The sequence below is a fragment of the Galeopterus variegatus genome, unplaced genomic scaffold (assembly GCF_000696425.1).
Source record: "Galeopterus variegatus unplaced genomic scaffold, G_variegatus-3.0.2 Scaffold97, whole genome shotgun sequence".
NCBI classification, from domain to species: Eukaryota; Metazoa; Chordata; class Mammalia; order Dermoptera; family Cynocephalidae; genus Galeopterus; species Galeopterus variegatus.
The window spans coordinates 918,173-944,582 of NW_007726208.1; the positions used below are offsets into that span (position 1 = coordinate 918,173).

Sequence of the window (26,410 nt, forward strand, 5' to 3'; positions counted from 1 at the left end):
AGCCAGTGAGCGCTGTGAGCGCACCGGTCATCCTTATATAGGATCCGAACCCGCGGCGGGAAGCGCTGCTGCGCTCCCAGCGCCGCACTCTCCCGAGTGCCCCACGGGCTCGGCCCTCCCTGATCAGTTTTTAATTTCACAAATCATGCAACAATATTAGGTACTTATTCACAGATAGTGCTGCCCTAACTCCTGAGGGGACAAAAAAGAAATAAGAATATCCAGTCCATGAGTTAGCTATATATGTTGGTTGAAACACAAAAGCAAATAAATGAAGTACAGGGTAGCACCTGATTAAATGGAAAGAAAAGGCATAGTGAAGAGTTTAGAGAAAATGAAAATCAATATGACCTGAAAAGACTTTATGAAAGAAATGAAATATTAACTGAGATCTGAAGGATGGATAGAATTCAGATAGAATGGGAAAGAGAGAGAAAAAAATAAGTACAACAGCACCAAATGGACAATACAGGAAACTAATTCATTCAAACAACAGAAGTAGTTCTAATTATCAAAGCAGTTATCAATTTTTCACTGTTCAGAAAGGTAGCTTGACGTTGATTTCAATTATAAGAAAACAGCCAATATAGACAAAGGATAGAGGAAGTCTGTGTTTGGGAAATAGTAACATATACTCACCTTAATATGTTCTAGCCAGTGAGTAGATTCCAAGTTAGACAACCAGTGAGTTTCTTCAATGTTGGGATATACAATCTCCTTAAGTTTTCGTAATGATTCTCTCATAACATGAATATTGTGGATATCCAAAAAAATTAGTTCTGCATTTTGATAGGCATCTTCACTTTCATAACCTCCACCCTTTGCCTGGAAAAAAGGACACATCACAGGAAATCATAAATGAATGCACATCCACTGTATGTGGACATCCATGAAAAAGTGCCATAAATTATCCAATAGTGGGGTCAAGGAACACTCCACAGAAAAATGTGGATGATGGCTCAAGGAAACTGAACACAACCACTTTCTACCTCATGCTCTTCTTCAGAAAAAAGGAATATATACTCACCCTGATTCCTTATGTGGCCATTAAAAAATTAAATGTGAAACATGATATGAAGGTATTTAAACATTTTACATCATTAAGTTTTCCTTGCCCATATTTCAAATTCCACTTAAACAATTTCTTACAGAAGAGTTCCCTGCATACTTACTGAAATCACCAGATTACAAGTTCCATGTGCAGGGACCACACGTCTGGTTCACCCATGCTCCTTCACCTCCCTGCTTCTTCATCTCATTTTAATCTTAATATTTTCAAAATAAATTATTTGAAATGATAATAACTTGCTTCTATTTTAACCACATAATTCTTTACAAGTAAGACAGAACAAGTATAAAAGCACAGAATGCTATTTGTCATCACTATCCTAAAAGACTTAACTTTGCATCTACAGAACAGAATGAGGAAATACTTGCTGTTCAAACTCAGCTATAGCTGGAAAAGAGAATCTAATTTTTCTGGACTTTTTATATTTTATGAATAAAATATTCCCCTATATCCTACCTAACTCATGCATAAAATCACACTTCTTAGAGCCCTAATAGAAACAAATTAGGAAAACACTGGAACAGCCACTGTAGTTAAATAAAATTAAGGGATCATATGACTCACACCTTTGAAAACAACAAAAGTCACCAGTTCTTAATCAACAATAAATTACCAAAAGAAGAGAAGTTCAGGCTTCCTTTCTGACACTGATAGTCTAGGAAATAGTGTGGATTCAGTACTATCACAGTTACAAAATTAACAGTGTTTCAGTGGGTACCTGTTAACAAGGATTACTTCTAAATAGTGGGAACAGGACAGGTCAGGGGTGGAGGGACTTTCAATTCAAATTTGTTGGAACAAATTCTAGAAAGATGTCAATAGTAACAACTATACAGAACCCATCACAAAAACACATATAATGAAAATGCTCTGGAAGTGGATAGTGGTGATAGTTGTACAACTTTGTGAATATACTAAAAACACTGAAATGTACACTTTAAAAGAATACATTTCATGGTAAGTGAATTATATCTCCATAAAGCTGGTATTTTAAAAAAGAGCAATTAGTAAAACCAACAATGCACAAAAATCACTTAAAACAGAACTAGGTGACAAAATATTCCACTGAATTCCAAAATACCAACAGGTGGGGCAAACTACCAACAGCCACAAGATCTGGCCGCTATCAGTGAATGAAAGGAAGCAGAAGAAATGGACACAGGAGAACCTCGAGAGCATCGTATAATTTTTATTATTTGTTCTGCTTTGTTGTTTTGGCTTTCTTTTTCTAGAACTACAGAAAAGCACAACAGATCAACCTAAGAAATGCAGCTGAAACTGGGAGGGGTTCTGTGCATTCTAATAGCTGATGAGTATAAAGGGCCTACAGTAGAGGTAAAGGAGCCAACATAGTCTAACACTTATAAACTACCCTAACTGACTGGCCAGGGATCCCTCCTGCTGAAAGTATAATGAAAATTGAGCAGGACAGAGGTAGCAGAGACAGTGGAAGAGAAGGTCTAGAAAAAAGAATGTGTGTGGGTAGAGTGTGAGGAAGAGGTTAGGGTAGGTGTAAGTGTGGGTGTGGGTACCAGTGGAAGAGAAGGTCTAGAAAAAAGAATGTGTGTGGGTAGAGTGTGAGGAAGAGGTTAGGTTAGGGTAGGTGTAAGTGTGGGTGTGGGTACAGGGTAGGAGAGACAGTATGGAGCCAGGAAATATCAGAAAGTAAGTGATGGAGTTTGGACGTGTAGTGAAATAGGATGACCCCCACTTTCATTACATACGAAATTCGCTTCTGTAAAACTGCTTGCTGTGTGACAAGGTAGATTGATTAAGTTTAAACAGTGTTTGAATTGCTTAGAAAATGTTGTTGTTTGAAAATACCCCTCAGCTCTTCAGCCCCCTTAATAGAAGTTAAAAGCTAAATATTAGCTTGCACTTAGAGAAGTTTAAATTTTGCTTGCTATCCCCCACCCAAGCTGCTCCTGAGCGATTAACTAGCTTGTTTCAGCTTCTGTTATTAGCTTGTGCTAGGCCTCCCCAAACCCACTCCTCACGCCAGGAGGGTATGTGTATATGTGTATGACTATATGATAACTATAAGTGTGTGACTATTTGATAATTTTAACTGTGTGACTAATGTAAAAATGTGCCTTTTAAAAAACCCTCTAAACTTCAAGTCAGGGCTGCTCTCCTCCCAGACCTTCTTGGAGGGACAGTTGCTGGCCGGTCAATAAAGACCCCCTTTTAAATTCTCAATTGGGTATTCTGGTTTCTTTTCTGTGCAGCAGCCTCACAACACCTCCAAAACTCATGTGGAAATTTGATAACTAATGTGGCAGTATTGGAAACTGATTGAGACATGGGGGCAGATCCCTCATGATTGGATCAATGCTCTCCCTGAGGGAGGAGGAGTAGTGAGTGAGATCTTGCTCTATTAGTTCCCAAGAGAGCTGGTTGTTTAAAAGACCCTGGCACGTCCTCTCTCTCTCTCTCTCTCTCTCGCTTCTTCTTAACATGTGATCTGCTTGTACCCATTGGCTACTTGCCACTTTCCGCCATGAGCAGAAGCAGCCCATCCCAGACACAGCTGTCCCAGAATCGTAAGCAAATAAACCTGTGTTCTTTATAAATTACGTAGTCTCCAGTATTTCTGTTATAGCAACACAAATGGAATAATACAGAAAATTGGTACTGAAGAGTGGGGTGTTGCTATACAGATTCATGAAAATGTGGAATCAGCTTTGGAACTGGGTATTAGGCAAATGCTGGAGTTTGGAGGACTTAGAAGAAAACAAAAAGATGAGAGAACGTTTGGAACGTTTTAGAGTTAAATGGTTAAATCATTGTGATCAGAATGTTGAAAGGAACGTGGACAGTTAAAACCATGCAGATGATGAGGTCTCAGATAGAAATGAAGAACTTATTGGGAACTGGACAAAAGATCACCCTTGCAACACCATAGCAAGGAACTTGGCTGCAATGTGTCCATGCCCTAGGACTTTGTGGAAGGTGGGACTTACTAGTTTGTGAATCAGAATGTTTGGTGGGAGAAATTTCTAAGCAGCAGAGCACTAAGGAAGCTGCATGGTTATTTCTAACAGCCTACTCTGAGTTATGGCAACAAAGGCATGATGTAAAGCCAGAATTTAAAAGGGAAGCAGAGCATAAAGATTTGGAAAATTTGCAGCCAGGCCATGTGGTAGAGAAGCAGAGAGTAGGAGAAAAATGCAAGGTAAGAAGCAAATAAACTGGTTACTAAAGACATTAGTTTGGTGATGAGGCAGCCAGATGCTAATAGCCAAGACAATGACAGAAAAGCCCTGAAGGCATTTTGGAAGTCTGAAAAGGTGCCCCTCCCATCACAGACCCTGAGGGCTAGAAGGACTGAGTTATCCTGGAGGACAGACCTGGGGCACAACTGCACTCAGGAACCAGCTCCTAGCATCCCAGCTGCTCTGGCTAAAGCAGCCCTGCCTCAAACAGCACCAAGTGTGGTTGGTACAGCAGCTCTGAAGAGTAGAAGCCTGAAGCCTTGGTGGCATCCACATCGTGTTAAGTCTGTAGGCTGGCAGGACACGAGAGCAGTGGAGGCATGGAAGCCTCCACCCAGATTTCAGAGGATCTATGGAAAAGCCTGGGGGTCAGGCAGAGACCTGCCGCAGGGGTGGAGCCATGGCAGACACCATCTATTAAAGCAACACTGAGCAGGAAAGTGGGGTCAGAGCTCCCACAGAAAGCCCCCACCAGGGAAATGTCTAGTAGAGTCAAGGCAGCCAGGCAGCTGCCAGGACCCCAAAACTGTAGGGTCACTGGTAACGTGCAACACAGGTCTGGAAAAGCCAGAGGCACCAGCACTGTTCAGTGGACTACCCCTGGCAGAGCTATGGAAGTGAGGCTGCCCGAGGCTTTGGGGGCCCAGATGCCCCATTATGCCCAGGACACAGGACTTGGAATCAAAGAAGATAATTTTGGAGCTTTAAGACTTAATGTCTGTCATGTTAGGTTTCAAAATTGTTTGGGGCCTGTTTCTCCTTTCTTCTGTCCTATTCCTCCCTTTTGGAATGGGAATGTGTACCCAATGTCTGTTCCACCATTGTATCTTGGAAGTAGATAAATTTGTTTTTGATTTTTACACATTCACAGCTGGAAGGACCTTTGCTTTTGTTCTCAGATGAGACTTTGGACTTTGGACTTTTAAGTTGGTGCTGGAACAAGCTAAGACTTTTGCGACTGTTGGGATGAAATAATTGTATTTTGTGTGTGAAAGGGACATGAGTTTTGGGGGACCAGGGGTGGAATGATGGAGTTTGGATGTGCTGTCCCCTCCAAAACTCATGTTGAAATTTGATCACCAATGTGGCAGTGTTGGAAAGTGGTTGAGTCATGGGGGTGGATCCCTCATGAATGGATTAATGCTCTCCGTAGGTGGGGGGATTAATGAGTGAATTCTCACTCTGTCAGTTCGCATGAGAGCTTGTTGTGTAAAAGACCCTGGCACCTGCCCTCTCTCTTGCTTCCTCTCGTTCCTATTGCCATGTGATCTGCTTGTACCCACCAGCTGCCTGCCACTTTTTTCCATGAGTAGAAGCAGCCTGTGGCCCATGCCAGATGTAGCTGTCCTAGAATCATAAGCCAAATAAACCTCTCTTCTTTATAAATTACCCAGTCTCAGGTAATTCTTTTATAGCAATGCAAAATGGACTAATACATAAAGTAATAAAATTACTTTCTTATACAGTCTTCTAAAATGTTTATACTTTTGCACTTTACATTTGTCTTTAATACCCCTGAATTGATATTTGTTTTTGATATTGAGCAGAACTTGAGATTCAGTTTTTTCTATTATCTCTACAGATAACCAATTATCCTGCACCTTTTAGTGATCTACAATGCCAATCAAGTTCACAAAAAAATATAAATTAGTTTCTGTATTTTCTGTTCAATTAGTCGACTTTTGCTACCTTATGCCAATAGCAAAGTTTTTTAAGTATTATTTCTCCATAGGAATATAAAATATTTACTAGAAAACAACTTCAGACGAAAAAAAAAAAAAGAAAAACTGACTAGAAAGACATCCATGTAGGAATCTGGCTGCATTGGTTGTGAGCACAAAATATATAGCTACTTGTTGAAGTAATACGTAGAAGGGAGAACGTGTATAAAAGGGAAAATATGTAAAGGATATATGCTTTGACAATGTAGATATAATAAAAAGTGTCTTAAAAATAGGAAAGAATGGGGAGAACAAATGCAAAAACAAAATTTAACTTTTCAGTAATTGTACTGGTGATGGTAGTATTAACATTGTTATTCCGAGACTGTGGTGGGATAAAGCAAATGGGTAACTATGGGACACACTAATTTTATCACTTCCTGTGTCCTTAAGAACCAGGATGCTTGGTGTGGAAAAATGGAGATACTGATATAGTAATATTGAAGATGTTATGTAAAAACTTGTTAATACTGACTAAATTGAAAGCATCAGTATGAACTCATGGGGTACTTTTATATTTAAAAATATATTTCCTAATTCTGTCCACTGAAAAGATCTAGAAATAGAACCAACCAAGTAGCAAATAAGCATCGTTAGCACCCAGATAATGGTTTGAAATACTTTTTCCTACTAACAGAAACCAGAACTTCCTGGAGAAATGGCTATTCCAGTCTAGGGCAGGAAATGCACTAGATTTACTGATGAATCTAGTACTTCCTGTCATACGAGACAGCAAAGATTACTATGGTTGTGTCAAAAAAACCTCAGGAGATAACCTGAAAAGATTCCCTCTGAACAAAGATAAGACAATTTTTTACTTCAAAAAAATAATACTTGTAATGGATTAGAAAATGTCAGAAACATCGAAATACATGAGTTCATAATGAGACTTAAAAAATTAGTTACCTTTAAGGGATGAGAGGGAGTAAATTCATTACTGGGAAAACTGGTAAATAAGAAGAATCAAGGAATTTTTTTTTTTTTTTTTTTTGGCAGCTGGTCTGAATTCTCAACCTTGGTGTTACAACAGCATGCTCTAACCAACTGAAATAACCAGCCAGCCAAGAATCAAGCATTTATCCTGTCTTTCTTATATGAACTGAACTGCTGGTTATCCAAAATACAGATAAGAGAAATAATAGCCAAAAAAGAAATCACAAAATGAGATTATGACCATTTTGTTACCCACTAATGAATTAATGTTCCTGGGCACTGAGCATCAACCGCTGCTAACATCTCAAAAAGGAGAATCAACCACAAATTACGTGCTTCCTGATGTACCACGTATAGCCTTACTAAAGGGACTGAACCTAAATCTGAATAAACTTCTGGATTCATTTGAAGGAAATTCAGAGGACAGAAGAAAGTTGAACCACACCATGATACAATCAGCAAAATCCAGACTATGAGAGCTCTACAGATAAAATTTAAAAAAGAAAAATATATACATATAAAAGGGAAAGGGGAGGACTATAGATGAAGAGAGATTTAAAGGACATATCAAGTACAGTATTTTAAAAGGTAAGACTATTACAGAGTCTAAGTATGTACACTTTGGTAATAAAAGTATAAAGAAATACAAAGAAATTATTACTATGAAACGATAGTGGTTACTTTTGATAGGGGTAGAAGGTGAAATTGATTGGGGTGGTGTGCACATACATGTGAAGGACTTAGTGGCTGGCAGTTAGACTTCTTGACATGGGTCAAGACTACAAGAGCCTTTGTCATGTAATAATTCATTACGCTATAAAAAATGTTTTTAGTATGCAGGTAAAAAACATCTCTTGCAATAAAGATGTATACTTTTGCAAATTAAAAAAGAAGGGATTTTTATAATGAGGTATGTGTGGGAATGATTAGAAAAAATAAGGTGAGGAATCTTATATTTTACCCCACCACCTTTTCTGCATTACATTCCTCTCTTCCTTTCCTCTTATCCTAGAAAACAATCCTAAGTCTCATTCCTGCTAACTCACGGTATAAAGCTTAGGGAGAGGAACAAGCAATTACTGGAAGAATACATGCCAGTCCCTGGGCTAAGGCTTCACACACAAATTATCTCATTTCATCTTTATGCCCTGTAACTAAAGTATTAACTGATAATGGTTTAGGATGCCATGCCCCTCCCTTGTCTCCTTTAAGGAGAAATATTTAGAGCTTAATAGAGAATGCTTGGAAATCACAATAACGTCAAAAAGCTAAGCAACATGGAAATAACTGGGTATATCCTCCACAATTTAAATAAAAGGCTGTTCATCCAAACATTGTTTATAATAGCAAAAAATTTTTAAAAAGAAATAAGCTGAATATTCAACAGCAGTTGATTATTCCACCATTAAAATGATGTTACAAAAAAAAAAAAAAAAAAAAAAAAAAAAAACCAACAAAACACACACACAAAAAAACCCAGGGCTAAATAAATCCCACTTTTAAAGTTTTATTACTGTATCAGTAAAACTACCCAAATCTAAAGTCTTCAGATTCTGTGAATTTTGTACCCCAAAGTATTTGAGTTGATCTTTCTAGGATCCAGTTATTCATCATAAATTTGTAAAATTTTGTTATTTCTAGGACTTAAAGGAAGAGAACATTTAGCACCATGACCAAAGAATGTATAATAAGATAAAAAAAAATGAATAATGCACAGAGCAAACTTTCTTTCCTAGTTAAGAACCATGCAATTCTGCGCAGTTATCTAATACATGCCAAGATTATCCAGAAACCTCTTTAAGTCTTCCCTCCAGTTTTAATCTTACTAAATAACTCAATCTCCAATGTCCCCGCAAAAGACTTGCTGCTGTTGCTATTTCTGTACTGTATCCATCCTCCCATTCATTACTCTCAGCGTTAGGTAAGTGTAAAAGCATTTGCGAAGTCTCATCAAAGCTTCAGACTTACTGGGATACGGCCCCTTGATCTGAAGGATGCCACTCTCTTTAATTCTTCATCAGGAATATTTGCTGGCACAACCAAGAGGGCAGGGTATGTATCACAAAGTTCATATCGTTCATTTATCTTTGTTATTCTCCAGCTTTCATTTGGAATTCCCTACATGTGAAATAAAACAAAAGAAAAATTATTACCTAACTAAAATATTAAGACACCAAGACAGAGCCATCCTATTCAACCTCTCTTATGTCTACTATCCATCTCTTCAACTATTGGAATAGTTACTATCTGCTTGTGGTGACCAGGCTTTCAGGATGAGACATTCAAATGTAGGGATCTGTATTCATTTTGGCACCCAATTTTATGTTCATAGATTTATCAATTCATTAAATATTAATTGAGTTCAGGTCTGTGCTAAGCCTATACAGGGGGAAGGAAGGAAACAGAAAGACTGCAAACACAGTCTCATTCAGTTCGATTGAATGATTAATCTTGTTGCCATTCATCTATACAAAGAAATTTCAGAGGGCAGGCGCCAGTGTCCACCCGCATGCTTTATACATAGTTATCACTTACATACCTAAAGCGAATTTTCACTCCTGTATTGTAGTACTAATGAAATGTTGCTAATCTAAAAGATTCTAATTAGAAAAGCATGGGGGTATTGGAGGGCCAAGTAAAGACAGACAACAAGCAAAAGAAATACTTAAATAACTTTTAAAAACATACCAATTACTAAGCTCTCATGTGGTCCTTCAATACCTGCCATTTTATAATGTATTACTTCACATATAGTATTACTTAATAAGACATTTGAAAATTTCCAATGGAGGATGGAAAGTCATTATATTAAATGGTTAGAATTAAGAAAATCTAAATATTTTAAATTTTATATTCCCTGAAAACTCCTATCATCAAACAGAAAAACACAAATAAATTACAACAAAAAATACATTTATTGAGCATCTACTATGTATAGGCACTATGCCAGCCTCTTTACACACACACACACACACAAATTATTGTATTCAGTTTTCATTAACTTAATTTTATAGATGAAGAAACTGTGCACAGTTCGTAATTTGACCAAAGCTATACATTAGGAAGTTGTAGAGAATTCCATGTACATTCCAAATTTATCATTTATAGCACTGTGACATAAACAACTCATTCAAGAGCATACACCTAAGGGTGAGGGTAAGAGCTACAGCTAAAATTCAAGCCTAAGTCTTTTGGGGTTTTTTTTGTCCTTTTTGAGACTGGCCGCACCGCGCTCAGCCAGTGAGTGCTGTGAGTGCACCGGTCATCCCTATATAGGATCCGAACCCGCGGCGGGAGTGCTGCTGCGCTCCCAGCGCCACACTCTCCCGAGTGCGCCACGGGCTCGGCCCCAAACCTAAGTCTTTTAAATGTGTGGAGATAACTGCAAAACCTTGTGAATATGCCAAAAGCCAGTGGATTGTATACTTCAAAATAGTGAATTTTATGGAATGTGAGTTATATCTCAAGTTTTTAAAAAATAGGAACGTCTGTATGTTCTGAGATGGTACTATCTTCAAAATATATTAAATGAAAAAAGAAAGGTATAGAATAGTGTGCATGGAGGGTTGGCCCCTGGCTCACTTGGGAGAGTGTGGTGCTGACACACCAAGGCCACAGGTTCAGATCCCTATATAGGGATGGCTGGTTAGCTCACGTGGGAGGGCGTGGTGCTGACAACACCAAGTCAAGGGTTAAGATCCTCCCCTTACTTGTCATCTTTTAAAAAAAAAAAAGAAAAAAAAAATAGTGTGCATGGTATGCTACCATATGCTTAAAAAAATAATGTACACACATACACAAGCTTTGTACACATCTAATTTTTGAAAGGATATATAGGAAACCAGGAATATTGTTTCCTAAAGGGAGGAGAACTGGGATGGCTGGGAGGGAAACCTATCTTTCAATATAAACTTCTGGACCTTTTCAATTTTGACCAGAGTGCAAGTATTACCACTTCCAATTTTTTTTAATTTAAAGGGAAAAAAAATGCTCCAATGCTTTATTTTTAGTCTTAAATATTAAGAGATCTTCATTTTCTTCTGTAATAAACTTAAAAGATATCCAAAAAAAGAAAAAAACTAAGTCTTCTAACTACAAATATAGAGTCCTCTCCATGAAATTTTAGCTTAGGTGATTCAAAGACAAAATTTCTAATTCTGCAGAAACAAAAAAAGCCAACAAATTCACCTAGTAAGCCAAAGACCATAAAGCACCCATATCATTTAATGTAGAGTTCAATGCTCTATCCTGACGACCACATTTCCTAATTTCATAATTCTCTTTCTGTATGGGTATAATTGTTCTTTCACTCTTTATTTTTTCCTTTTACAAAAGTGCAAGTATTACCACTTCCAATTTTTTTTAATTTAAAGGGAAAAAAAATGCTCCAATGCTTTATTTTTAGTCTTAAATATTAAGAGATCTTCATTTTCTTCTGTAATAAACTTAAAAGATATCCAAAAAAAGAAAAAAACTAAGTCTTCTAACTACAAATATAGAGTCCTCTCCATGAAATTTTAGCTTAGGTGATTCAAAGACAAAATTTCTAATTCTGCAGAAACATAAAAGCCAACAAATTCACCTAGTAAGCCAAAGACCATAAAGCACCCATATCATTTAATGTAGAGTTCAATGCTCTATCCTGACGGCTCATTTCCTAATTTCATAATTCTCTTTCTGTATGGGTATAATTGTTCTTTCACTCTTTATTTTTTCCTTTTACAAATAATTTACTTCTCTTCTCTGGACACAGTTACCTCACCTGGTTTCCAAAGTTCTGTACTGAATTCTGCTAGAACAGACAGCAAATTCTGCATGGATTCCCAAAGAATATTCCTCTTTTTTACAATTCTAAAGACACTTGTTGACTTCTGGTCAAGATGGTGGAATAGCTGGTCCCCAGCATCACCCTCTCCCACAATCAACTAATGTACAACTATTAAAAAAGAACAACTACCAAGCTGGGACTGCTAGAGCTGAGGGAAAGAAGAAGAGAGACCTACGGAGTGTATGAAGGACGAAGCAGCTGTGACAAGAGAAAGAAAGGACCACTTTGGGGGTTTCGAGCTCCAGCCACTTCAAGCCTGGCCCTGGTGAGCACATGGAGCAAGAGCTAGTAAAAGCCACTGCTGTGCCCTTTGTATGAAGTTACTTGGAGGCTGCAGGGGAGAAGAGGGCTTTGTTGGCTCCCAGGCCAGCTAGACCACTAACAAGGTTCCCATGGACACACACAAGAGTGAGGGACCACAGACAAATAAAAAAAGGAGCCATGCAGAGGCTGGTGAGTCATTGCAAGGAACCGGTCCATGGCCCACCCCATGAGAAGTGATTGGAGTGAGGGAGACAGGCCCACTGGGGGAACATTGGGGATGGACACCATGGACAGCTGACCTGTCTCCCAGTCAGCACAGATTCACTCAGTGGACACTGGTCAGGAATACAGAACTGCAGGGGATGAAGTTTGCTGAAAAAACTCAGGCCCAGACCAAAGTTTCCACACAACCCAGGTAAACCAGACCTCACAAGACCCAGAAATGCTTATGAGGTCAACAGTTAAAATCTGAGCTGCACAAAAAGCCTTCCCCAGAGAATCAGCAGTAAAGCAGCAATTTAGCTCAACTACAGACAGAGCTCAAGTGCTGGTCCCCACAGGAAATTCCTCCTTTTTAGAAGTAAGCAAAGGACAACAAATTAGTTCCAGTGCAGAGTTTAAGTAGTGGGGGTAGCTAATAATCCAACACAGAACTGAAGGAAAAAACAAAACACTCACAGATCAGAGACAAAATTTTGATATTAACCTTAAAGGTCTATATCACCATCAAAGAAAACCTATAAAACCTAGAAAGACTGGAAGCCCCTCAGCCTCCCAAGCCAGGGTGGAGGGACCACACGCCTCAGCCAGGCCCCCCAAAGTCCACATCCAGCTCAGCGATGACTACTGAGCCTCTGCAGGAAGCACCCCCCAGACTCCCAAGCTGGCAAAGGGGGTGGCTGAGGGCTTCAGCCATGCCCACCCCCAATGTCCACATCCAGCCCACCAGCCCAGCAACAACCACCAGGCTGCCACTGGAAGCACTCCAAACTCCTGACCTGGAGTGGTGGGAGGCCAAAGGCCTCAGCCACAACGCCTCTACATCCACATTCAGCCCAGCAATGACCACCTGGCCACCACTGGAAGCACCCACAGCTCTTGAGCTGGGGTGGGGATGGGGGCTGAGGGCCTCAGCCACGCCCCACGACATCCATATCCAGCCCAGCCACCACCAGCAGGCCACCACTGGAAGTGCCCTAGGCTCCTGAGCCGGGTTGAGGAGGTGGGGCCAAGAGCCTCAGCCACTTCCCCATGACATACACATCCAGCCCAGCCATGACTGAGTTGCTACCAGAAGCCCCCTGGGTTCCTCTGCTAGAATGGGGGAGGGGGCTGCCACAAACCTCTAGCACACCCCCCTCCCCCCTTCCTCATCTTCCCACCCTATCTCCCCCTCCTCCTTCCTCTCTCCCCCTCCACCTCAACTGCTCAACAACAGCTTAGAATGTAAAAAAGAACAATAATTTAAAAAAAAAAAAAAAGACACTTGTCAGATTTTCTGATTGCTTAACTGCCTTATTCTGATATTGGTTTTTATGATTAGAATAAATCTTGTAATGTTACTTGTAGACTCTTGGTTTTTTAGCTGATTCCCATTTATTCTGTATTTTGTTTCATATTTTACCAATTGATCAATTGATGGTATAAGAATGAAGAATTTAAAATTTCACTTGTCACATAAGATTGTACTAACAAACTCAGCTTCAAACCATCTTGATATGTTTAGCTCTCTAGTGGTGGATTTTTACTCTTCCTGGCTTAGTGAAACAAACCTAAGTAAATTTGAAGCTTTATAATTAAAATGCAATGTTTGAAATCTAAATACAAAAGTCACACCTTAAGGATGTTCATATTTGAATTCTAGAATAATTTGGCTATCAAATCTAATGATTACCAAGAAAACAACAGGTCTGAACTTAAATTATCAAGAAAGCATAATGGACATGAGGAGTTAAAAAAAATTTTTAAAGACTATTTTAGGTAGAGTTTTTAAGTAATAAGGACTCTCTGTGGAGTGGTATACTGAGGAAGAAAATTCTATAATACAGGTTTCAAGACTGAATTCTGCTTTAACCTCTTAAGGTAGTGAATCACATTTATAAGTATTCTAATAGACCAACCCTCCTCAGTCATGATGTGGCCCTTTGCTAAGGAGATGAGTATAAAAGAAAGGGATTACAAGGGGAGGCATTTCAGAGATCTTGGAGGCTGCGTCTTCCATTACAGACCCAGAGGCCTAGGAGACAGAATGGTCTCAGGAGATAGGCCCAAGGCGCCCTCCACGGCTTGCTGCCCAGAGCCACCTCGGGATGCTGTTCCCCACAGCCACACCCTAGCTGCTTTGGCTGCTTCAGCTGTAGCTAAATTGGCCCCAGGTGTGGCTGGACCTGTGGCTTTGGAAGCTACAAGTCAAAAACCTTGGTGACATCTATGTGCTGTTAAATTTGCAGGCTTGCAGAATGCCAGAGGTGTGGAGACTTGGGAGCCTCCACCCCAATTTCAAAGGATATAGGGGAAAGCCTGGGGGGCCCCGGAAGAGATCTGCCACAGGCAGATTCACCACAGAGTGTTCAATGAAGTGATGCCTAGAGGAAATGTGGAGTTGAAGTTGCAGCAGAAAAACCCTACCGGTGCCATGCATAGTGGAGATGTGGGAGCGGGACCACAATGGACACCCCAGAATTGTGGAGCTATCAGCATGCAATGCCAGTCTGCAAGAGCTGAAGCATGGCCTAAGACCAGGAAAGCCTTAGGAATGGAGATGCCTGACAACTTGGGGACCCAACCCCCACACCAGTATGCAGAGGATGTGGAACATGGAGTCAAGTTACATGATTCACCAGCTGTAAGATTTGATGCCTGCGCTGCTGGGTTTTGGACTTGTTTGGAATCTGTTACACCTTTCTTTTAGCCTATTTCTCCCTTTGTGAATGGGAATACACACCCTATGTTTGTCCTACCATTGTATCTTGGAAGTTGATAACTTGTTTTGAATTCACAGATGGGACTCTGAGACTGGACTCTTGAGTTGAAACAAGTTAAGACTTTGGGGATGAAATGAAGATATCTGCATATGAAAAGGACTTGAGTTTGGGGGAGCCAATAGTGGAATGCCTTGGGTTGAATGTCCCCCCAAAACTTAATCCCCACTACAACTGTTGGGAGGGTAGGAAATCCTATTATGGCAATTGAAAGGTGGGGCCTTGAAGAGGTGATTAGATTGTAGGACCATGCCTTAGTGAATGCATTTAAAATGGTGGTCATGGATGTGGTTTGGAGGATTTTAAAAGGAGAATGAAAGAGGAAGTTAGTCTCTCTCTCTGCTCCACCATTTTTGCAATGTGATATTCTGCCATCACTGTCACCACCACCAAGGCCCTCAACCAGATGTGTTCCCTGGACTTTGGACTTCTAAGCCTCATAAACTGTAAGCAATAAATTTTGTTTTCTTTAAAAATCACCCAGTTCCATGTATTTTGTTATAAGCAACAGAAATGGACTAATGCAGTTTGCTAGACTCATGTGCTAAGTTTATTTATTTATTTATTTGTTTTTTTACTGTTTTGTGAAAGATTTACATATGATTTGAATTATTTCTTCCTTAAATGTTTGGTAGAACTTGTCCCTGAAACCTGGGCATGGGGTCTATTCTGGGTAAGATTTTTGATCACAGATTCAATTTATGGAGTGGATACAGGATTACATAGGTTTTCCAATTTTTTCTTGAATCAGTTCGGGCAAGTTAAATTTTTCTAAGCAATTATTCATTTCACCAAAATTTTTAAGTTTACTGATACAGGTGTTCATAATACCTTGATATCATTTTTTTTTTTTTTTTTTTAAAGATGACCGGTAAGGGGATCTTAACCCTTGACTTGGTGTTGTCAGCACCACGCTCAGCCAGTGAGCGAACCGGCCATCCCTATATGGGATCCGAACCCGGGGCCTTGGTGTTATCAGCACCGCACTCTCCCGAGTGAGCCACGGGCCGGCCCCTTGATATCATTTTTAACATCTGCATAATTTATATAGGGATGTCTTTCTTTCCACTTGTTATATTGTTTACTTGGGAATTCTCATTTTTTGTTTTCTTGTTAAACCTCTCTAGAGGTTTTGATAATTTTATTGATCTTGTCAGAGAAACTACAGTTGTCTCTGTTGATTCTTATTGCACTGTATAATTATTTTCTATTTCATTAATATCTGTTCTTATCTTTATTATTTCCTTCCTTCTACTTTCTTTAGGTTTATTTCACTATACTTTTTCTAACTTTTTAAAATAGATTACAGCTCTTTAACTTCCAGCCTTTCTTTTCTATCACATGCATTTAGAATACATTATAACATACAACCCTATGAAAATTTAGTAATAATAAATCTTTCCTTATCTTCCAGACAATACAAGAAGCTTTAAACACTGTAACTCTGTTTATTCCTCTTCTAAATTATGTGCTATTGATGCCAAGTATTCTAATTTCATATACAGTACACTCCAGAAAATTATTATTGCTGTATATAGTCAATGTTCATTTAGATTTACCATACCTTACCATTCTCTCTGATTTTCATTTGGTTTTTGATCTCTGATCTTCTTATATGGGGTTACCTTCCTTCTACTAGATGTATATCCTTTAGAATTTTTTCTGGTAGTTAACACTCTTTGATTTGTATAAAAATGTTTTTATTTCACCTTCATTTCTAAAGGATATATTCACTGGGTATAGAATTCTAATCTGGCAGATATTTTATTTTCAACACACTCAAGATAAAATTACACTATCTTCTATCTTCCATTGTTGCTTTTGAAAATAACCTGCCAGTCTTTTGTTTTGAAGATAATCTGCTATTTTTTTCTAGCTGTTTTTTAAATGTTCTCTGTTTTTGATCTTCTATAGTTTCCCTGTGATGTGTCTAGACTTGAACTTCTTTACACTAATCTTGCTTGAGATTAACTGAGCTTGTTGATTCTGTAAATTGGTACCTTTCATTGGATTGGAAATATTTCCAGCTTACCTCTTCAAAAATAATTTCTGACCCTCCCACCCTTTTTCTCTCTTCGTTTAACAGAAAATTCAAGTTACACAAATCTAGGCTTCATGTCTAGTCGAGACCTTATTTAATTCCAGTTCACTCTTACTCTGAATAACCAGCATTTTGGGACCTGACTTTAAAATATGTAAGGACTGATCATCAGACACCCTATCCCAGGAGAACCTACGCTTTTATTTTTAATCCCTCTTGCTCTATGAAGTCACAAATATCATCTATTATCAATTAATTCACTATCTATAAGACTCATTAGATTCCAAACTACCGGGTAGCATTCATCAGACACCCTATCCCAGGAGAACCTACGCTTTTATTTTTAATCCCTCTTGCTCTATGAGGTCACAAATATCATCTATTATCAATTAATTCACTATCTATAAGACTCATTAGATTCCAAACTACCGGGTAGCACATAGATACATGAAATGTAAACATGATTTTTTGGATGCTCTCCTTAGTCTTACGGTGACCTCCTTAGTTGCAATTACAGCCGAATTTTAAGTTACATTCATTCAATTATCTGATTAATATAAATATACATATTTCTCAGTTATAGCTGAAATCTTTATTATAGCTACTATGGACAATTTTTTTCCATAAGAAGTGTTAGTCTCTCAGCAAGAGGAGCCCAATTTCTTTTTTTAAAAAATATTTTGATATTAGGGGGAAAGTCTACAGTATATTGGTGAAGAGCAGAGTTCCAAAACCAGATTTTTTGCATTCAAATCATGGTTCCCATACTTAGTAGCTGTGTTACATTAGGCAGATTACTCAATGCTCCTCTGCCTCAGTTTACTCATATGCTATGCAGATAATATTAGTACCTACCTCACAGAATTATTATAAAGATCAAATGAATTAATATTTATGAAATCTGAGAAAAAACCAGGCATATGTATGTGCCACTTACATGGTTAAGTTAATAAAACCAATATATGCCGGAGACTTGTTAGCTGACAAATATTTACAGAGCATATACTAGGAGCAGAATACTCTCCTCCTAAGTTTCATTCATGCATTCACTCATTCAACAGCTATTTACTGTCTACTACATGCCAGGCACTGTGCTACCTCCTGAGGATACAGCAGTGAGAAAACAGATGCAACAACTTTCTTCTTGGAGCACAAAAAAAGCCAAAGAAATAAGAGAGATGATACCGCCACAAGCTGGTAACACTGGGAAAGAATTACAAAGCAAACTGTCTCAGCAGAATAAAGACAAAGAATAAAGGGATAAGAAGGTATTAGTAAAAATTTATTAAATTAAATTGAATCAAAGTAGGGTAGAAAATACCTGAGAAGGTTATAGGAGTAAAGTTTTGATCTATATATAGAATATGTGATGAATTCAAAATGTAGAGGGGTTATTCCCATTATGGTTACAAACCAAGGTAAATCAATGCTGTCACTAGCAGGACATGATAGGAAGCACACTGTGTCCTCTGTGAAGCTTTAAAACTTTCAAAATTTTATGTAGAGCTAAGTTATAAACAGTAGAATTATTAAGGCATTTTTTCAGAATTAAATTATCAGATACCCAAAAAAGAAATATCTGTGTGAATAATATTGAATGGCATATAAGAATATTAAAACTTATATATACCTATCATCTTATTTTCAACTTCGAAATTGTTCTGCTTTGTTGGGAAAACAGGATAGTTTAATCAGGGCCCCTCACCTCAGGTCCAGTTGGGGGTGGTGTGATGCATTCTTTGTAAATTAAAGTTGTGTGTGGGTGGAGTTAGCAAGCATGGGCATCCACCCTGCACAGCCACGCCTTCGAACCTATGGCTCCAAGGACCTTTTGGCCAGTTACCTAGCTCACAGACCTGCGTGTGAGGGATCTGGTGACCCAGCCTGGCGTATGAGGGGTCTGGTGACCCAGCCTGGCATGTGAAGGGTTTGTGACCCAGTCTGAACAGGCGTGAGGGGTCTGTAAGCTTCAGACGGTGACCCAGCCTGGCGTATGAGGGGTCTGGTGACCCAGCCTGGCATGTGAAGGGTTTGTGAACCAGTCTGAACAGGCTTGAGGGGTCTGTAAGCTTCAGAGCCAGCCCTAGCTCAACAATTGGCCCAGTTGGCAGGATTACAGGCAGGTAAAAGAGCACGACCATTGGAGATGTTGGCAGGATGCCAACATTAGCTGTAGTGCTACACCCTTTTTCAAAATAAATTGATATAAATTCCTAGATAAGTAAAAATTCACAAAAGATCACTGACGTGTTCTAAAAATGTTCAAAGAAAATGAAAGGAGGACAAACAATCAGGATTAGTCTTCATTTAAAAACCAAAAACATAAAAAACAACCCTACATAAAGCTGCTTACTTCTACCCATGGAGTTTTCTTTGTAATGAAAAGAATATAGAATACTGAAATTGAAAGAAAAGAAGTACATACCTGCCTTCTGTACTCTAAAAGAGGGTCATATAGCTTCCACCCATTTTCAGGGAAAACTTCTTTGTATTCAAAAGCAAAAAGAGGCTACAAAAATATAAACAGAGTTATTTGTTTAAAAAGACATTTAAGAAGGCAATGAATCAGAAATGCATCCTTATCATACCCAAAGTTTTCATTTACTTATCTGCAAGAATATTTTGTATGGGAATCCTTTTTCTACCCTGTTGCTTTAGTTTTTATTCTATAATTTTGAAAATTTATTGTTTTTACATATTTTTCAAACATATAGCAAAGCACAGAGACCCAGCAAAATTTATCAAATGCTACTGTATCATTGCATTTCCTTCACATATCTACTTCTAAATATTGAAAGAAAATGCATTTTAAAATGGTATCTTCTGATATAATAGACTAGTCTGACATCACAGACATCAACAGTTAAGCAGCTATGAAGTTTATGCTAAATTTTCCAAAATACACTAAGCTTTTTATTTTTTGGCATGCAACAAAAAAATGAAATTTATCATTTTTATAGACAAAATGGCAGAAACTATTATGTAAAATAAGAAATTTCAAACTGCAGTCAGATGACCAGTGTTGACTCCAAATTCTATTCCCTACTAGCCATGCTCTTGAGTCAACTGTTTGCTGATCCTGGTTTCACCTCCAGAATAGGGATAAATAATCTCTACTACCACAGGGCTACTGTGAAACTGAAGTGACATAACATAAATCAAGGAGCCTATCACTGTTGATAGTACACAGTAGGAACTCAGTATTTGCCCATCTTTCCCTCCTAAATTACTAGTTTTTAACTGTCAGCTCTCAATTAAAAAGGAGATTTCAATCCCAATCAAGACTACATATATAGCTTTTCATCATAACATAAATCAAGGAGCCTATCACTGTTGATAGTACACAGTAGGAACTCAGTATTTGCCCACCTTTCCCTCCTAAATTACTAGTTTTTAACTGTCAGCTGTCAATTAAAAAGGAGATTTCAATCCAAATGAAGACTACATATATAGCTTTTCATCGTGGAAACAGCATGGATAGAAAGATGATATAATTATAGAATACTAGCTCTGGAATGGACCTCAGAAATCAGCTAGTCTAGCTTCCTCAATTCATACCTAAAGAAATTAGCCTAAGAGATTAGGTTAAACCTAAACTGTACATCTGGTTAAATGTCAAAGCAGGGACATAAATGTCAAGATTCTAGATAGCCTACACAAGTTTCTTTACACCACATCAATAATTATAGTATATATTTTTCAAAGATTTACCAGGCTATTAGAGACAGGAAATGCATATTTCATTAGATTCTCAAATATAGATCTTCTTGTTCGTCCCTCAGGTTTATGAGCAAATCGTAAATTCCTAATATCCTAGAAAAGATTTAGAATCCACGTTAATCATTGTTGACTTTTTATTTAATCAGTAAATAAGGTTACTTGCAACTATCTTGTAAAATGTTAAGATCTATGAACGTGGGATGCAAAAATAAATCAGACAACAGCTCCTGGAGGCAGGGAAATTATAATGGTTTATTAGGAGAAATAAAAAGAAACACAAGTACTCTAATACAAGGCAGAATTCGGAGGGGAGAAAATTTACCTATGCTTATGGACCCAAGATAGGGCAGTGTAAGAGGTAGCATTTGACGTAAGCATTGGAGATTAGAGATATTATATCTGAAGCTTAATATCATGACTGATACATTCAATTAGCATATGTCCTTCCCCCGTGAAAGCCTATTTTGTCATGAATTTCCCTATTAAAAACCTGATTAGCTGTTGTTATACTTCATATGTGTCTTCATTTCCTTTGTGTTAGGTGACTACTTTCCTACTTATTCCTTCCCAGGATGCATTTCCATTGGATCTTCTCTTTGCAAATCCCCTGCTGCTATAATACAAACTCTGCCTAAAGGTGTTCCTACACTCCATGTCCAAGTTCTTCCACTTTTACTTGCAAGTAAACTGAATAATTTGGTTGATGTTATCCAGTTTCTACAGTCAGGTCTAAAAACCAAGGTTCCCTTCCACTATTTGCCTTCAAGCAATTTTCTATGCTCAGGCTGAATGCAGATATTAATTTTCTGGTTTACTGATATCTTAACAGCACTAAGAAAAATATTTGGGATTAAAAATAATTTCAAGACTATTTTATTTAAATGTTTTAATCTAGGCAGAATTCAAACTAGCATTATTATACCTTATTTTGTAAAACCAAACACAGGGACAATACACTACAGTGTACCTACAATTCACAAACAAGCAAAACACTGTATTACAAAACTGATCCAATACCAGAATGCTAGCTTTATCATCTTTTAAAATATACACGTGCAAGAACCTAAGCTGATATCTTGTTTTCCCTTGTAAATATCTTTATTACTAGTAGAGATACTCAGAATTACTCTGTTAACCACAGAGCTCTCTGAAAATACCATAATAGAGGCCATAGAAATGTTTGGGTGTATTGATAATGGTCTTATTTAATGGAAAGAATTATATTTAAAATGATCAAGATTTTAAAGTCATCCTCTTTCACATCATCTTATATTCTATGGTCTATTTGCTATTAGACTACAGAAAAGTGCTGAGGAGATGGTGCGCTTGACATAAAGTTGATAGCTATTACATTCACAGAGCTGTTCTGAATATAATGGAAAAACATAAACTTACTAAGTCGTTAGCTTTACTACCAGATTCACAAAACTTCCAAGATTAGCTTAAGAAAGTATCTTGAATTATACATGTACTGTTTCTTTTAATTTTGGCACTGGCAGAACAGCAAAAGAAAGGAGCGATGGGATCTAGAATTGACATGTGCACAGATAATATTTAGGCCATAATAAGGAGAACAGTGACCTGGAGAAGTGGTACATAGTATTAAATACCTATGACTTAATGGTAAAAATGTAATCAAAGGTTCAATCAATTATCAATGCATTTAGAGAATGCCATTAGACATGAAACTGGGGAAGGTATACAACATCAACTTTTTCCCACCATTGTTTCGGAAACAGAAATATTATGAGAACCAGAAACAGAAAACAGAAAACATAGGTGATAACGAATATATCATATCTAACTCTTCTACTACAAGGTACTATGCTTTACAGGAGCCAAGGGCAATCCCCTCTGCCCGGAAGCAGTGAAGAGAGCACACTAAAAACAACACTTCCATGTGGGTGGCTAACCACAGCCACAACCACAGCCATGGCTGCTGCAGAAACAGTGCACCACCACAGCAGTAGCCTTAGCCACCATGACTCAGCACCGGAGACCAGAAAAAGAAGAGAAAGTCGCTCTTCTCAAAGCCCATTCCAGAGTAACAGAAGAAGCAACTGCTCTACCAAATGACCAGACATCAACCTAGAGAAACTAGAAATACAAAAACCCAAGAAACTATGACACCACCAAAGGAATACAGTAATTCTCAAAGACTAGACTCTATAAGAGCAGGAAACTCTTGAAATGACTAAAAAGAAATTTTGAGAAAAAACCTGAAGGAAACACAATGAGATACAAAAAGACTCAGACAACATACTGAAACAAGAAAAAAAATCCAGGATATGAAAGAGGAAATTTACAAAGAGATTAGTACCTTAAAAAAGAATGTAGCAGAACTCATTGAATTGATTCAGTCAACAAAATAAAAAACACAACCAATAGCTTAAGCAGCAGGCTAGAACAAGCAGACAAAAGAATTTCTGATCTTGAAGACAGGCTTTTCAAAATAACTCAGAAACCAAAAAAATAAAAATAAAAAGGAAAAAAGAATTTCTAAAAAGACAGAAAATCTCCGGGCCAGGGGAGTGCACGCCGACCAGAGACATGCCCCTGGAGAGGCCTGAGAGCCATGGAAACCACATGACAGCAACCACATGCCCCAAGACAAAAGCATGACCAAGCAGGTAGGTGCTGCTGCCACCGGACCCCCACCAGCCCAGCAAGTGTGCACTGACCAGAGAGGCCCCCCTGGAGAGGCCCGAGAGCCATGGAAACCACATGACCTGAGGTGCCAGCATGGGAACAGGTAGGCACCGCTGCTGTACTCCCAGCCCAGCTGAATCTCCACAGCCCAGAGAGGCCCAAACCTTCCGCCCACAGGCACTGAGGCAGCCATGCCAAATTGGCAGTCCTGGCAGGATCCTAGCTGGACAATACTGCCAAATGAGTAGACTGTGAAATCCCTTACCACAATGACTAAACACCAAAGGTAAGATACCAGAAACATCAAAAATCAAGAAAGTAGGGCCGGCCCGGTGACGCACTGCTACAGTGTGCCGCTTGGGAGTGCGGCGGCGCTCCCACCGAGGGTTCGGATCCCACATACGGACCGGCCGCTCACTGGCTGAGCGAGGTGCAGGCGCAACACCAAGGGCNGGTTCGGATCCCACATACGGACCGGCCGCTCACTGGCTGAGCGAGGTGCGGGCACAACACCAAGGGCTGCAATCCTGTTGCCGGTCCCGGTCCGGTACAGGCGCAACACTGAGGGTTGCGATCCGTTGCCGGTCACGAAAAAAGACAAAAAGGAAAAAAAAAAATCAAGAAAGTAAACCACCAAAGGGTAATAACTCTCCATCTCTAGATCCCATAGAACAAGAAGCCCTTGAGATGATTGATAAGGAATTTCAAGCAATAATTCTATGGAAATTATACTGTATCTAAATGAGATACAAGAAAACTCAGGAAGACAGCACGATGAAACAAGGAAAAGTATACAAGACCTGAAAGAAGAAATTTACAAGGAAATCAATACCCTGAAAAAGAATGTAGCAGAGCTCGAGGAGCTGAAGAATTCATTCAAGGAAATAAAGAACACAAAAGACAGTTCAACCAGCAGGCTTGCAGAAGCAGAAGGGAGAATCTGACCTTGAAGATGGGCTGTTTGAAATAACAGAGGCAGACAAAAAGAAAAAAAAAAAAGAAAAAAGAATTAAAAACACTGAAGAAAATTTAAGAGAGATATCAGACAACCTTAAGCACTCAAATATCCGAGTCATAGGCATTCCAGAAGGGGAGGAAAAAGGAGATTGCATCAAAAACATATTCAACAAAATAGTGGCAGAAAACTTCCCAGGTATAGGAAAAGACATAGATCTTCAGATTCAGGAAGCTCAAAGATCCCCAACTGTATTCAACCCAAAAAGGTCTTCGCCAAGACATGTTATAGTCAAATTGGCAAAACTCAAAGACAAAGAGAGAATCTTAAAAGCTGCAAGAGAGAAGCATCAAATCACCTATAAGGGAGCCCCAATCATACTAACATCTGACTTTTCATCACAGCCCTAAAAGCCAGAAAAAAATGGAATGATATATTCAAAATACTAAAAGACAGAGACTGCCAGCCACGAATACTTTACTCCACAAGGCTATCCATCTGAAATGAAGGGCAAATAGTAAATTTCTCAGACAAACAAAAACTGCAGGAGTTCACTACAACATGACCAGCCTTACAAGAAATTCTCAAGGGAATACTGGGTTTGGTACCTGAAAAATAACTACCACTGCCATCTAAACTCAACAAAAATCAAAACCTACTAGTAAAATAAAAATGCTAACAATAAAGAGAAAAAAAAAAAAGCTTATCTACCACCAAAGAAACCAACAAATGAAGTCAAACTGTTCCTGTTTGCAGATGACATGATCCTATATATCAAACAGCCTAAAGCCTCTATGAATAAACTCTTGGAGTTGATAAATGATTTCAGCAAAGTTGGAGGATACAAACAACACACAAAAATCAGCAGCATTTCTATTCTCCAATAGTGAACATGCAGAAAGAGAAATCAAGAAAGCTTGCCTATTTACAATAGCCACCATAAAAAATAAAATACTTAGAAATAGAGGTAACCAAGGATGTGAAAAATCTCTATAATGAGAACTACGAACCACTGCTGAGAGAAATTAGAGAGGACACAAGAAAATGGAAAGATATCCCACGCTCTTGGATTGGAAGAATTAACATTGTGAAAATGTCCATAGTACCCAAAGTGATATACAAATTCAATGCAATCCCCATCAAAATTCCAATGACATTTTTCTCAGAAATGGAAAAAACTCTCCAGACATATATGGAATAACAAAAGACCATGCACAGCCATAGCAATTCTTAGCAATAAAATAAAGCTGTAGGCATAACACTACCTGACTTTAAACTATACTACAAAGTATAATTTAACCAAAACAGCATGGTAGAGGCATAAAAACAGACACACTGATCAATGGAATAGAGTAGAGAACCCAGAAATCAACCCACACACCTACAGCCATATGATTTTTGACAAAGGCACTAAGCCTTCCTTGGGTAAGAAACGGCCTCTTCAGCAAATGGTGCTGGGATAACTGGATATCCATAGGCAGAAGAATGAAACTAGACCCATACTTCTCACCAGATACCAAAAATAACTCAAGATGCATTAAAGAATTAAATATATGTCTTGAAACAATAAAACTGCTTAAGACATAGGAGAAACACTCCAGGAAGTGGGACTCGGCACAGACTTCATGAGTATGACCTCAAAAACACAGGCAACCAAAGGAAAAATAAACAAATGGGATTATATCAAACTAAAAAGCTTCTGCACAGCAAAAGAAACAATTAACAGAGTTAAAAGACAACCAATAGAGTGGGAGAAAACATCTGCAAAACATACATCTGACAAAGGATTAATATCCAGAATACTCAAGGAACTCAAGCAACTTTACAACAAAAAATCAAGTAACCCAATTAAAAAATGAGCAAAAGAGCTAAATAGGTATTTCTCAAAGGAAGATACATGAATGGCCAACAGACACATGAAAAAATGCTCAACATCACTCAGCATTCGGGAAATGCAAATCAAAACCACACTGAGATACCATCTCACCTCAGTTAGGATGGCTAATATCCAAAAGACTGTGAATGATAAATGCT

General features: G+C 38.5%; 1 protein-coding gene across 1 annotated transcript in view; it reads right to left on the minus strand.

Annotated features, from left to right (window-relative positions):
* The window catches only part of MTMR2 (myotubularin related protein 2), a 125,411-nt gene that overhangs the window by 15,516 nt on the left and 83,485 nt on the right, over positions 1-26,410 (minus strand). The window contains exons 6-9 of the mRNA XM_008583413.1: positions 20,764-20,865; positions 19,478-19,561; positions 8,907-9,056; positions 640-825 (exon numbers count right to left, since the gene is read on the minus strand). Coding sequence (XP_008581635.1) covers positions 640-825; positions 8,907-9,056; positions 19,478-19,561; positions 20,764-20,865 — 522 coding nt within the window. The remainder of the gene's footprint in view (positions 1-639; positions 826-8,906; positions 9,057-19,477; positions 19,562-20,763; positions 20,866-26,410) is intronic.